The sequence below is a fragment of the Staurois parvus genome, unplaced genomic scaffold (genome assembly GCF_062004578.1).
Source record: "Staurois parvus isolate SC_StPar_1 unplaced genomic scaffold, SC_StPar_1.0 ptg000022l, whole genome shotgun sequence".
In the NCBI taxonomy this organism is placed as follows: domain Eukaryota; kingdom Metazoa; phylum Chordata; class Amphibia; order Anura; family Ranidae; genus Staurois; species Staurois parvus.
In genome coordinates, this window is record NW_028317818.1 from 6493854 (window position 1) to 6509824 (window position 15971).

Genomic DNA, 15971 nt, shown 5'->3' on the forward strand with positions numbered 1-15971 from the left:
CACCCATGTTGTGCTTATTGACCACTTACACCTGCTCATCCCTAATGGATCAGAGCAATTTTTACATTTCTGATATGGACCTGTTTATTCGGCAATAACTTTGTCATTACTTAAGATAACAACATAATATATATATTGTTTTTTAAGTACAAACAAGGCTTTCTTTTGAATATTGTCTTGCAACAATGTTTTTTTTTTCTTTTTAATAGTGTTACTGCACATAACAAGTGCGCAAAGTTATTCACAAATAAAGCAAAGTGTTTTTTTTTTCAATTTTGTGCTTTTTTAATCTGATATGTGTAAATATGCATTAAAGGTGTAAAATTATATTAATGAACAAAGCAAAAAAAAAGTTGAAATATTATTAGTTAATAAAATACAAAACAAACAGCAACAAAATCAGCAGAGAAACTATAATTGAATGGAGAAGGAGAACTGTTATTTAGGGCTGATTAGAATAAACTAAGGGTTAATAAGGAGTTAAACAGAGGATTTCATTTAAATTTAATTTAAAAAACAAAAAACGTTTTTTTTACTTGTCAGGTTGCTTTAAAGGAGTTCACCTTTTGTAACGTTACATTTTACACCCATAGTCAGGGAATGAACAGACCAGCCCCCGTTCTCCCCTGTTGTGATAGCTAGTGGTGGCTCTTCTCCTCCCACTAGCTGTCACAATTTAAAAAAAAAACATCATCCATTCACAGTGTTCTGTGAATGAGAAAACTACAAGTCCCGGCAGCCTTTGTAGCTGTCGGCTTGTAGTTGTCAATGAACTACCATGGCACTGTGAAACCTGTGGTAGTTCATTGAGTCTTCCTGTCAGTAAGTATCAGCTTCCCTGTATGAGGTACAAGGAAGCAGATACACTGACAGGTCTGCAGGAGACCTGCATGGCATCAGTGATCTGCTGATCACTGATGCAATTCTTTACAGGCCCCCAAATAAAAAAAAAAAATAAATGCACATTTTTTTTACCTTCAAAAAAATGTGCATTTATTATTTTTTGTTGAAAAGTGAAACTATCATTTAAATGTCCCCATCTACAGATCAAAGTTCATCCCTTTCATAAACAGAATAGATACAAATGTAACAATATGTTACTTTGTGTCTTTCTGTATTCACGCTGAGCAATATTCTCTTCTTTGTATACTCAGCAATGCAGCTGTCAATAATCAGAGCTGAATTGCTGTGTACTGTGATGGGGGGCTCCAACAGCAGGGCAGAAGGACTGGACATTCTACACATCTCCTGTGTACAATGATGACATTTTTGGGGGCATGTCTAGAATGCCCAGAGTCTGCAACTGGTTAATGATGATATGATGTCACTCAAGGATGTCCTTCTATGGCATTTAGGGGAATGCTTAATGCATGGAAAAGGGTGGTCTTGCAAGCAAACTGGTAAGGACCATTTTACCAGTTCACTTTACAAACTGGTATGGACAAAGCAAAGATCAACTCATTTCCTGTTCTAGGTTTAATTAATTAGTACTTTTGGGTAAATTGCCACTTTAAAGCAGTTATAAAAACCAAGACTGATTCATTAGTAATCCTCCCATAAGCAGTTATGAGATCAAGACAGATTCTCTTGAATGTTAGATCCAGTCCCTGTTTTAAGTCTGACTGTGGGAACTGTAAAGGGTACAGGATTAATTGGTATTGGCAGAGGTAAACCATGCATTAGACAAGAAAACCTAGTAACAATCCAAGCAGATGTGTCTTGAAATGTTATTTATCTAGGCTGAAAATAAAAACAAACAAAAATGCAAATCTGCTTGCTCGAGCTGCTGACTAAACTTCAGTTTCTGAGTAGCAGTGTGCTCCATAATTGGTTCCCCAAACCAAACAGGCAGATGTTGTACTTTTTAGTGTTCTGTCCGTAGTCAGCCTTTTACTCCAGCAGCAGAAGTGAGAGTGAGAAAGAGCCCTGAGCATCAAGCAGCTTCATTAATAAAAGGCCCATAGACAGCTGAGATTAATTCATGAGGTCTGGGTAACAGATAATATGTGAACCTAGGAATGTAAGCTTTTTCCACCAAAGCTCTACAAAACCTCTGAGCTTCAGTGTCCATGACAAAACTCATTAAGTTTCTGAGAAAACAAAAAAAGTTTGTTTTCTCCATATCAGACACAAATCCTGAAGCCCCACACCATGCGTAGATGAAAAACATAAATGGCACATATGCACTGTCCACAATTCTGCAAGTAAGTGCCTCACAGTATATATTTATTTTAGTTGTATTTTGTCATGCATTTTATAGATTTAACATTTGTCATGATATAGCTTTAGCCCTTTAATTTTTTCTTTAAACAGTGGTGTGTAGATACATGATTTTAGAATGCTGTTGTTAAATACTTTACATTTTAAGTGCATTGTGGTATCCTGGAAGCCTGAACTCTGTTTGACTAAATAATTATAAATAGCGATCAATAGGTAAATCTCCCAAACCTCAAAATCCTCTACGTATACATTTCATACTGTGAAAGTTAAATAAATCATAATTGTTTACAGAAATATTATTGATATGTTTGCATGTGTGTGACTGCAAATGAGCATGCCTTAATCTCATATAATGGCTGAAAATATATTTATTAGCTTGCTTTGATTGCTGTTGCGGGTAGTTTATGTGTTGCTGAAAGGCTGTTTTTGCACACTGTAAAACAGAAAAAAATTATGTTTTGATAGAAATTGTAATAATAAAATTGCCAACTGATTTACACTGGTAAAGGGTTATCAGGTTATCAGAAAAAGCTTTAAAAACTCTACAAAAAAAAGTAATAAAAACATAGAAAGTTATATTGATAAACAAATGAATAAATAAATGTAATTTTTTGGCAGAATACATTGTAAGTATGATTATGGGCCAAATCCTGGTTAAAAATTGTTGGACAAATAAGGGGATTTAGACACAGAGGTTGCAAACAAGTCCAATTTAAATGAAGCTATATCTCAGTCAAACAGTTTAACATTAAACTGCATATTTGGTAGATATAGAAGTATAGTAGATTGGTGGCAGAAAAGAGGGTCCATTGAGTCTTCCCTTTTTACATTTAGAATTTATGTATTTTTCTATTTTTTTTATTGATTTGTTTATGTTTACTTCTTTGAGTATATACTGTAGTTATGGTTATTACTTACTATTGATTGACTTACTACCACTGCTGAAAGTCTGTTCCAATTGCACCCCCCACACATACCTCCTAATCTTTCTGTAAAATAATACTTTCAAAGGTTCCAAGGTTGGTTCTGTACTTTCTTGCTAGTGGTCATGTCTCCCTGTTCTTGAACTCAAATTTAAAATAAAATACTTCACTCCTATAAGTTATTAAAAAAAAGTGAAGTGCCCCTTCTCTTCAGAGATGAACTCTATCAAAAAAATACATGTCCCACAGTGTAAATCCATTATCACATTGTCCCATGATATAGAGCCATTTCAGGGATCATTTATTTATTACGGATACTTATACAGTGCTGTCAATTTACACAGTGCTTTACATATTTATATATTGTACATTCTCATCAGGCATCATGAAGTAAGTCCATCAATCCACTGAAACAAAACACACCTATGCCTTTCCGATTGATTCCCACCACAAATGACATTCTCTGGCCAGGTAGCTAAATATAAACTAAAGGATAGGGTTTAAGGTAACAATATTTAGTCAATGACCTACCCCTTTGTTTACAATCAGTTTCTGGGCTGGGAAATGTCATTTGTGACAATAGTCTGTCATGAATCTGTCATGGACATATTGGGGTTTATTTACTAAAGCTGGAGAGTCCAAAATCAGACTCCCTTCTGCATAGAAACCAATCAGCTTCCAGGTTTCATTGCCAAAGCTTCATTGAACAAGCTGAGGTTAGAAGCTGATTGGTTTCTATGCAGAAGGGAGTCTGATTTTGGACTCTCCAGCTTTAGTAAATAAACCCCATTGTCTCATTGGTCTGTTTGTTTCAGCATGCATCATTCATCAGGATTGATGTAGATCTACATTGCTGGATGATGGCTGATGGTGATTTTTTACCATGGGACTTTTTAAATAAAGTACTTTGTCAAATGTGTTGTGTTTTTTTTGCTATGTTTGTTTGTGAATGAGTAACAAGGGGTACTATGTACCCCTTAATCATTAATGGGTGGGGTAGATATCCAAGGGCTTCCCTATTTTAAAGACAGCTTTCTGATTCTGACAAGTCCCTGCCCTCGCATACAGTACATCAGGCCAGGGATGTGGTGAGGAGGCACTTGTCTCTATCAACATGGGGACAAGGTGCTTTCCCAGGGGGAACCAGGGGGCACACTATCGGAGTAAACTTTCCATGTTAAGGTCTGGTATGGTTCAGGAAGAGGAGGCACACACTCACTGCCCTTGCTTTGCTAGCCAGTCAGGCTTCACACTCAGATAAGGGTCTGCTGGTATTTTTGAGGGAACCCATGTTGTTATTTATGTTTTACAGTGTAATTGATTTTTATGGTGCAGCATAAAAACCAATGACTGTGCAGCCACTGGTGCCCTGGCAACCAATGACATCTTTAATTGCCAGGGCACAGGCAACTGGCCTACACAAGATCCTTGGTTGCTACAATGCTGGTGGCACCACTGACCCAGCAACTAATTACACTGTTCAATCACTTCTGTCCTGGCAAAAAAAAGATTATTGTGGTCAGCACAGTGGAAAGCTGTTATTTAGTAGAAGAAGTAATAGCACCACTAAATAAATTACTTTCAGCTGTGGTAGCAGCCGGAGGATAGGGTTGATGAACAGGCCAAAACCAAACATTTAGTTTGCCAATTTTGTAAAACAGGTAAAGAACGTTGAAAACTATCTATCACAGTGGACTTGAAACTTATTTCTAGCACATACTGTATATATGGGATATCAATCTTCAGATTAGCTAGGACACAGCCCAATCCAGCTTTACTGGTTAGTGCTTGGGGTAAAAGCTTATTGTGCTGGCTAAATAACCTGTTCATATCACTACGTTTACCACTGAGATATGCCGCTACGGCAATTTGCCAGTGCTGCTCAGTTCTTTCTTACTCTGTTCATGTACGCACAAACATTTGGTCCAACCCAATCTTTCATGAAGATGGTAGTGCAAAATGACATTAGCAAGTGTTTGATGTGAGTTTGCATGCATGTCTACTAACTTACAAATATTACTGAGGAAGATAGATAGATAGATATATATATAGATATATATATATATATATTCAATATTTGAATAGATGAGGGAAAACAGCCCAGTATGCCTGCATGGGGAAGCTGCGTTAATTATTGAACATTTTGGCATGCATTTTCTTCACAAGTTGGGATGCTATATCATATAATATACATTTTCACATATAACTGCTTTTGTTTTTGAGGTTTGATGCAGTAGATCCTTTAATATGTATATTATAACTTTTTTTTAGTGTTGGGTAGAGTAGGGATGGATTAGACCTTAGTCAATGGTAATGCTGTCTGTGTCAGCCACTGGGGAGATCTATCCCTTTATTTGTCCTGGTAACTTATGTCACTGAGACAGAAAGTTAGAGGAAATCCAAAAATCTGAGTTGTCACTAGAAAAAGAGGTAGGGAAAAATCCTTAAATGGACACATCTGCCTCTGTACCAACATTTTAAGATGGTTATTCCTGTCATTCCTGTTATGTCTCATAGAATGAAAGTGAAAGGAAATTTCCCCAACAGGACACTACTCCATCCAAAACTAAAAATGTTTAGCTTACTTGGACTTTAATTAAAAAAGAATGCATTTGCGGTAATTTTTTATATAATAGTTGTGTGTTAGACTGAACAAGAAAGAACTTCTAAAGGCAACAGCAAAAACCCATACATCCAGCACTGTATGATGTACCATACAGATTATGCACTATATTATTTATGTAATCATGTATGTATAACCACATAAATTCATCCTTCATCAATAATCTGTGTTTATCAGCATAGTTTATATTTTATATTAGCCTGAAACCTCTGGATACACGTGGGCAACAGAAATTTTGCTCTACAGGGTTTCCAATGTGAGTTTGCTTTTTAAGAGAAATGAGCCACAATATTTATAAACACATCCTTTTGCTAGTAGTAAAGTCACTTTGCCAGTATTAACAACATTTTAACAGTATTTCTAACATCCTTGGATCCGTTCTGCATAATAAAACTGTTCCCAGATACTTACTAAGTTTATTATACAAGCAGCAAGTAAAGTGTTAGTCACATGACAGAGATACTGCATAATTTTTAATATCTTGGGCCTGCCTGCTTTTCAGCAGACTTCATTTATATGTAACATCCCTAAAATAAAAAATGAGGTAGATAAAAAAACACAGGAACTGAGATCTCTGTTTAACTTTCCTGCATCAGAGGACAAGAGGCATTCAGTTTAGTCATTTGCCATCATACTCTATAACACTATCTATAACTCCTGAGAGAAGAAATGGTCCACCAAATGGATCCACTTACTTTGAAATATTTTTGAGACTTTCACATTTGTACATGTTTGCCCTTTCATTTTAGAATAGAAACTTTCAGCCTAGTTCAAACAAATATGTCTAACTGCTTCACATTGTTAGGGCATGATATCAACCTAAAATAGTTTTCTTTGGAATTGAAAAATGCAGAGACTGTTCATTTAGCTTAGTAAATAATGGGCATTTTGGGTACCAAATCACATGCAAGGAAATCTGAAAAAAGCAACTTATACCTTGCAAGTGACTGTATGACCGAATTGAACACTGCTATACCTCATTTCCTAAAAGGGATCAGTCAGATTATAAAGTGAGCATTCACTTTGCTAAGTGAGTAGTCTCTAATCCTTTGCTAGATTAGCCCATATATTCAGATCATTACAAGGAGATGTATAGCACAACCATTGTGTAGCATTACTAAGCAGGACGTGGAATGTGAGCTTGTGATAAAAAAATATGGCTGTATATATGAAACAGCAAAATACATGTGAAAAGAATGTTCTACAATATTAACATATATTGATCAAGTTATTTCTATCTAGCTGATCTAGGTTACATATTTCACTGTAAAAACTGAAAAAAGACTACACATTCCCTTTAAGTCTGCATGCATTTTTATATGCTTTTTATGTGTGTTTTCATGCATTGTGGTCTTTTTCTGACATGTTTTAGATTCATTTTACCTTAATTTTCTGTATGCATTGTTTAGGGGTTAGGGTATTTTGTGTGCAGTTAAGTGCATTAAAACACATGCACAGTATTTGTGTTTAAAGTGCAGTACCATTCATCACTGTGAAAAATGTTTCCTGGAAACTGCACCAAAAATTCAGCAAGCAATGTTTTTTAAACTCAAATGACTCAAACACATAGATAATAACCTTGCCATTAAAATTAATTGTACATGCATTTCCATGAGCTTTAGGGTCAAACATATATTTTAGGCCTAGATGTTTGAGTAGGCCCTAAAAAGATGCATCCAACAGAGAAATCAAATACATCTTGTGATGTAGGTTGGTGGATCTATAAATGCAGCTTCACAAATCTCAACGCCAGAGTCACCAAAAAAGGTATTGGAATCCAGTAGGTTGTTCAACCTGCCTGAAAACAGAATAATCCGGAATATCAATATATTAAATGAATTCAGGAAACCCTGCTTGTACCACAGGACCCAAAATGGGTTCCCATAATTATTGCCTATAGAAGAGCCATAGATAAAGCATTTAATGACAGATTTTTGGGCATATTTGTGATCAATGCTTGTAATATTAATCTTTGCAATGTACGCCCATATAAAAATATCAGTGTAAAAGAGCATAGGAAAAATGTAGATATTTAACATGATATTTAGCAGGAGTATTTAATTTCACATCTATATAATATATTAGAGGACTATAGAACATGCTGCTTACATCAGCCATATCATATAATACCTTCTATAAATAATAATGAGAAACAGGGGCTTTGAGATTCCCCTATAAAAATACATTACTTAACTTGAATATTCTATGGCCTTGAAGCACTTTGTGATAGAATCGTCTGTCATTCATTTTAAGCTTAATACCCTGTAACCATTCTTACTGGAAATACTTACATATTCTGTAGAACTAAAATATGTCACCGTGTGTTCCTTCCACATTATTTAAAATTAAATTTCTTCCCAATGTCCCATCTATACATATCAACTCAACTGGCAGCTACAGCATTTTCTAGTCAGCAAGCAGAATTGTGAATTTTATCTTCTTTTACAGAAATCAATTCGTCTTCGTTGCAGCAGATGAAATTTCTTGTAACTCCTCTTCAGGTAACAACCATCGATACTTCTTAATGCATCCATCCAGGTCTCAATATCCTTTTGTACACAAACTCCAGTTAATCACTTTAGAATGCTCAGTTGGAATCAAATTATCAGTCTTGGTTTCACAGAATGAATGAGAAGCCTATGGGCTTTATTACAAATCTTAGGCAATCTCACTGACTATACTGCTGTATGTTCAGCTTCAGTTTCACTTGATGCATTGAGCTTAAATTTAAAAAAAGAAAAAAAAATCTTCCTTTATTATAGGAATATGTGAAGAGGAGTAACTTAATACCATATTCCTAAACTATGACAACCAAATATTTGAATAGACAAATGGCTATCCTTTAGCAAGAAAAGTCCATGTTGTTTTCTCTTTTGTGTATTCTCAACTACATTTCCATCCATTTTCTTTCTTGTGGACAGACTTGTATATTATTTCACATAAGTGATATTGAGAATTGCATGTTTCTCCCATCACTTGTGCATGGTTTGACTGAAAGTCTGTTGTCCTGATTTTATATATAATTATATATATTTAAGCAGTGTAACAGAAACTCTGTTTGAAAATGCATGACAATGACAACAAAATTTTAAAGTAAATACGGATTAAAGAAAAAAACATATATGCAGTTTTGATAAATTATGGAAACCTCTGTCAAATTATTTTGCAGCATAACTACCTTTTGTTTGGGTTTAAGAATGAGAATATATTTCAATTCTTTATATATGCTCTATACAGTGTATGTTTTCAAGAAATAAGCCTATCTACAAAAATGTGTCACTTAATCCAGTAATCAGAATGATCTGGAAATATATTTGGTTTGGTTACTTATCTCTTATTTCTTCTTACTCTGATCAATTAATCTGCTTACAATTAATCATTACAATTTCATATGTGAACATAATTGAACTTTGTTACGTTTGTGAACTTAAGGTATAACTGCACTTTTGCTGTAAATTTTACGTCTACACTTTTCTTACAACCTCTGAAACAATGACCGTATAATGGGTTACTTTTAGTAATGGGTTACTTTTAGTAAATAGAAGTACTCCTACAGTATTGTGGCCTGGCTCTGGGGATTTTTTCTCTTCCACCACTTGTGGTTGATGCTCTGCATTGGGCTAAATGAGTAGCCAGTCTGTGTAATGCAGCTTGTCCAGAGCTCCTTCAGATGTCCACACAGCGTCTGGCAACTACAAATCATATTGCTAAAAACAGTAAAGATAGCATACTGGGGCACTTACATTGCCCTGAATAGGGTCTAGGGTCAGTGTAAGTGCCGTGTGTAGAATTTTAGTATATTTTCTTTTAATCACCATGTTAGGGTTTTCCTCTCATTAACATGAGTGCAAGTATGCCTGATCATTTGTAATGTAAAATACTCATAAAGATCATGTAGAGACTACCATGGCTGCCTTTAGGCTGGATGACTGCTGAAACAGCCATTCCTTTGCAGGACATAATTGACCACTTAGAAAACAAATTTTAATCCTGTTTCCTTTTTACAATCCTGCTCTATGCTGCTTCATGGTAATTCAAACCAATTGAACTTATCTGATAGATTCTCCAGCCTATTAGGTTTCCTCCAAAGCTGAATTACTGTTACATTAAACAAAAATATCTTCCTTTACAAAAAATACCAAATTGTTATGTCTTCAAAGCCATCTAGCCACACTATAAGATACAATATAATATGTTTCTGAATTTTTCAAACTTTCTGGTTACAATTAACTGGAGGTTACTTAATTGACACCTGTGGATCATTTGTTGCATGCTTAGTGTATGCAATTCAGTTCATGCTATTAAAGTCTACAGTGATTTGCACACTTCCCCATTGGGAACAAAGGAGTGTCTTTTTGAATCAGAAGAATTATTTTGTATTGTACTTCCCACACATGTTTACCAGAGAACACATCTAGAGTATTGGGTTGATATTTCTAGATTACTAAATTAATCTGTTGAATCAAGTGTTTTCTCTATCTCTTTCAATCTCTCTCTCGTTGTTTATGTAAAGCACTATGATACCCAAAGAACAACAGTCACTATGGATTTATTAAACTTTTATTTACATTTTACAGTAATTTCTAAAGGAAAAATATACACTTTAATCACAGTCCTTACATTTGTAACCAGCATAATTTTATCATTATTTACAATACCAAAATATGTTTTGAAAGGTAGAATAAGGGCTCTTGAAGACATTATTCTCTCTTTTTTCAAGCTAGAGTGCGACCAGTGAAAGTTTACAAAACAGCAGTGTACCTGAACATAGAAAGTGTAAATGTATAATTTATACAATTTATAATAATAAAATAAAGACAGTTGAATTTTGTGTATTTGTACATTCAAAGAAATAGTAAGGGAAAAAAATTACAATTAAAACAAATATTACTTGAGGTGAGAAGAAGAAGAGGTTGATTAGGACTGACTGGGATAAGTTGATTAAACAGGTTAAACAGAAACAACTATTATTTAAAAAAAAAAAAAAAAAAAACATTTTTAACTGTAAGGTTGCTTTAACCAATGTAATGTACACACAAAATTTAAATTATAGTATTGTTGCAACTTACTGTATTTGTCAATTAAGCCTGCAAACACTGTTTGCAGACATCATTTACACAGCAGTCATTGTAGTTGATTTACTAAAGAAGTTGATTTCCTAAAGACAAATAGTTTGTTAGATTTTGCAAGAGAATGTTCTCCTTTTCTTTGCTGTCCAATACAGCTTTTGATACTGGCAGTTTCACTGCCTAAAAGTCTCATACATTTGTTGGGCAACAATGCTGTAAGAAGCTGTTTAAATTTCATATAACTCTACACAGTGGTGCTGTCTCCAGAATACAAAGCTGCATGATAATGCAACTTCTTCCTCCAGGATAGCAGCATTGCCACCCGGGAGGAAGAAAATGGTCACATGCATTTGACTGTGACATGCCCAATTCCCTTACCCCCCCTTCCCCACCGGGGGACTGATAGGCTACCTCCTTTCAATTTATTCTCAATCTCCCTGGCTTAGTAAATCTGGCCATAGACAGGTTGAACTCTATCTGATTCACTAGGGACAGGTCGATTTTTGATCCATGTATGGGCAGGCTGGTTGTACAGAAACTGATTTATCTTATTTTTTCACTCAGTAACTGCCAGAGGCTATAGCCACAAACAGTGATCATTATATTCTGATGGCTGCAAAATCCACAAGGAGGGGAGGGACTCCCCCATTAACACATTCAGTTCAATTGAGCAATTTTCTTTCCTTCAACCAATGTAAGGTTATGCACTTAGGGGTTAAGAATATGTATGTATCATACATACTAGGAGGGGTACAACTGGGCAAATCAATGATGGAGAAGGATCTGGGAGTTCTGGTAGATCACAAGCTTAATAATGGCATGCAATGCCAAGCTGCGGTTTCTAAAGTGAGCAAAATCCTCTCTTGTATTAAAAGAGGTATAGACTCCAGAGAGAGAGATATCATATTACCCCTGTACAAATCATTAGTAAGACCTCATCTGAAATATGCAGTTCCATTTTAGGCACCAATTCACAAAAAGAACATCGGAGAACTGGACAAAGTACAAAGAAGGGCAACCAAACTGATAAGATGCATGGAGGAGATCAGCTATGAGGAAAGATTAGAGGAACTGAATTTATTCTCTCTTGAGAAGAGGAGATTATCGTATAAAATTATTGTACCAGTGTACGCTTTGCTGCCGTAAATTTGGATACTGAGACTTACACTCAATAGCAAACCACTTGATAGTAAATTCATGACGTGTACACTGTAACCTGTGTGTATGTCTGCATCAGATGCGGACGGACCATTTGGAAACTCGGGCACTGCCCAAGGGCCCGGGGTCAGTAGGGGGCCCCATGAGATGTCCCTGGTACCTTTTTCATAGGCTTTTTTGAGTTTGGGCAAGGACACAGGAGCCTCATGATCCCCTATTGCCCAGGGGCCCCATGAGTTGTCAATCCACCCCTGGTCTGCATATTTTAGATGCCATGAAAATGCCTATACTATGAGGTTGTTCTATTATTTATTTCAGGTACTTATACAGCGCAGTCAATTTACACAGTAAATTACATATATATTGTACATTAACATCAGTCACTAACTCTCAAGTAGTGTACAATCTAAGGTCCCTAACTTATATTCATACATACAAGGGATAATTTAGACAGGAGCCGATTTACCTACCAGCATATCTTTGGAGTGTCAGAGGAAACCCACGCAGGAAGAGGCAGAACATGCAAACTGCAGACAGGTGGTGGCATGGTTGGGATTCAAACCAAGGACCCTTGTACTGCCAGGTGGAAGTGCTAACCATTTAGCCACTGTGCTGTGTTCTATGATATGTTTGTCTGTATTTGATCAATGCACCAGCATATTTTCATTTGATTTATAAAGTCAGACTCAATGTGACTGTTCAAAATGTATGCAGTTCTCTGCAAAATTTTATAAAGGATCTGATGACAAAATACTTTCTGACTTGCTCTTGGGAAGGGTAGGTCATCAGACAAGCATAGGGAGGATGAGAGGCCATGCAAGTTAACATGAAGTGTTCACAATCTCCACATAGCGTGAACAAGTCCAAACTTGGTCTAGTCATGGTTGTGCCAATTAGTTTAATACTCTGTATTTAGTTCCAAAGGTACACAGAAAGTGGAGACTGCAATACTCTGCAATGTTTTATAAGGAATCCTAAAACAAAATAATTTTTAACTGGCTCTGGGGAAGAGTAGGCTTGCAAGCAGGCAAAGGAAGCCTGATAATGTCCCCAGGAACAAACAAAATTTGACATGTATTGGAATATGGTGAACTAATCAAAATCAGGTCTAATCATGGTTGTGTAAATTATTTCAATTCCTAAGAAAGAAAAAAAATAGACATGGAAATGAAAATATAAAAAGCCGCAAGCTTTTATTACCTTTAAATATTTTCTAGTCAGTTGGCTGAGTATTTGTGCTTTCTTTGCTTTCTTGATATCTTTTTTGAAAATTTGTGAATCCTTAGAAAAGTTTTCACTTCATGGCGTTTTAATAAGTTCAGAGTACTTTGTTCTTGTTAAAGTTCAGCATGTATTATTGAAGATCATAAATGTTACATTGGTGTGGAGAAAATATTTTAGAAATGCTCTTTCAAAGTAAAGAAAACATTGCAACTACCAGATTACTGTGCTATCAGCTGTGAGTTGTGTGCCACCTTGAATAAGTATTTTATTTTAAATTGATGATTTTAAGAAAAACTACAAGGTCTTACATGCATTTTTTAACATATGCTGTAAATTCAGATATATTATTTTATATTAAGCTTGTATTTTGTTGCATCAGCTTAAATTACATGACCTTCACACTTAAATGGGTACATTCCATACATGCAGGATAGTGTCTTAAATTACGTCTTACTCAACTTAAAGTGGAAGAAAAGCGTAAAACGGTATGCATGCATAGTTTTTTTTTCTTTTTTCATTCAACCAATGGGTTGAACAAAAAAATCTCACAGATCCCTGCATGAACAGAAATGATGTAGATGCAGGGATCTCCCCCACTGTTTTATTGTATTCAGACAGGGAACTCTCCCCTGTCAGAATACACAGATCAACACTGCAGCCATTGGTTTCATGCACTGATTGAATGCTGGTTTACCAGCATGACCATTTGACAGAAGCCAGGTGTTAGACCATCTTTTGTTGAACAGACAGCAGTACACCTGCTGTGTACCTGCTGAGCTGGCTGAATTTTGGTAAGAGTATACCCAGCTTGAGCCTAACTATTACTTATCTTTAAAATGTTCCCTCCCCTTTGGGTGTACTTAGGGACTTATATCTGCTTCAGTCACTTGACTATGGGTCAGGAATTCTGGGAGCTATGATGTAATCCAAAAGCTTCCATATCATATTGTCAACACTGTCCTCCTGCAGCAGCTCAATGACACGGGGATGATCACATGATCGGACTGGAGCAAATTAAAAGTAAGTGTACACATCTTTTTTGCATACAGTTTAGGCAGGATAGGTAGGAGGAAACATTTTTGAGAATAGTTAGACTTTTACTTAACTGCTTTCTCGCCGCCCTATAGCAGATATACTGCTACAGAGTGGCAGGGGTGAGCAAAATCACGTATCTATATGTGATTTTGCATTTCCGGGTAGGGGGCGCGTGCGAGCCCTGCACACGCCCTACCTGCACTGCTATTCGCAGCCTCAGCTATCAATCACCGGTCCCGCCCAGTGATTGCTCGCTGGCACCCAGTGATTGCAGAGCATTACCGACGGAGGGAGAGAACTGTAAGTAAACAACACAGATCTCTCCCCGGTCAGCTACTGCACACTGCTATGCATGGCTTTGCATAGCAGAGCCATGCAAAGCAATGTGCTTACAGTGAAGCACAGACACACACAGCACACAGTAAAACAGCACACAGTTAACCCTTTGATCGCCCCACATGTTAACCCCTTCCTGCCCAGTGCCTTTTTATTAACACTGATCACTGTATTGGTGTCACTGGGGATGTCAGTGACACCAAGTCTGTTTTCTCCAGTATCAGAATGCCTGCTGCAGTCCCGCAGTCCAGCTATAAGTCACTGATTGCCGCCATTACTAGCAAAAACAAAAAATAACAGATTCCAGTTTATATACTGACATTTGTAAATGCTATAACTTTCACATAAAACATTTAATTTACACGCATTGGGATTTTTGTTTAGCAAAGACATATAGCAGAAAACATTTTGGCCTAAATTTATGACGAAATTTGATATACATTTTTTTTTCACTGAAAATGTTTAATAGCAAATAGTAAAAAAATATTTTTTTCTCAAAATTGTTGGTCTTTTTTTTTATAATGCAAAAAATAAAAACCGCACAGGCAATAAAATACCACCAAAAGAAAGCTCTATTCATGGGGAAAAAAGGACGTAAATTTCATTTGGGTGCAGTGTTGCATGACCGCGCAATTGTCAGTTAAAGTAACACAGCCCCATAACGCAAAAAGTGGCCTGGTCAGAAAGGGGGTAAATCAGGATTTATATAGCGCTAACAGTTTGCACAGCACTTTACAATATAAGGGAGACAGTACAATTACAATATATTTCAGTACAGAAGGAATGTGAGGGCCCTGCTCGTAGAGCTTACAATCTAAAGGAAGGGGGAGGTGATACAAAAGGTGATAGCTGCAGGGGATGATCTGGTGGAGGTGATTCAAGTACAGTTCTTAGGTGGAGGTGGGGTAGGCTTCCCTGAATAAGTGACTTTTCAAAGATCACCTAAAGGCAGACAGGGTGGGGGCTGACCGCACATACTGTGGTAGGGAGTTCCAGAAGATGGAAGAGGCTCTGGAGAAGTCCTGGAGGCTAGTGTGGGAGGAGGTGAGCTAGAGTGGAAGATATCTTGGGAGGAGTGGAGTGGGCAATATCTGCATATGAGGTTGGCAATGTAGCTAGGGGCAGTGTTGTGGATGGCTTTGTAAGCTGTGGTTAGTATTTTGAATTTTATACATTGGGTTAATGGAAGCCAGTGAAGGGATTGGCAGATAGGGGCAGCAGTCGCTGATCGGTTGGTAAGGTGTATGAGTCTAGCAGCAGCATTCATAATAGAGTGAAGGGGGGATAGTCTGCGTAACGGTAGACCAGTGAGGAGGGAGTTGCAGTAATCAAGGCGGGATAAAACCAAGGTGTGGATAAGTTGTTTTCTGGTGTCATTGGTCA

At 36.6% G+C, this 15971-nt stretch overlaps 1 protein-coding gene across 4 annotated transcripts in view; it reads left to right on the forward strand.

Moving 5' to 3' along the window:
- RBFOX1 (RNA binding fox-1 homolog 1) overlaps positions 1-15971 on the forward strand; it is a 1043447-nt gene that overhangs the window by 994412 nt on the left and 33064 nt on the right. The window contains exon 11 of one of the 4 annotated variants that reach the window (XM_089692050.1): positions 8215-8267. The exons of the other annotated variants lie outside the window; for them this stretch is intronic. Coding sequence (XP_089548176.1) covers positions 8215-8267 — 53 coding nt within the window. The remainder of the gene's footprint in view (positions 1-8214; positions 8268-15971) is intronic. 4 annotated transcript variants of the gene reach the window in all.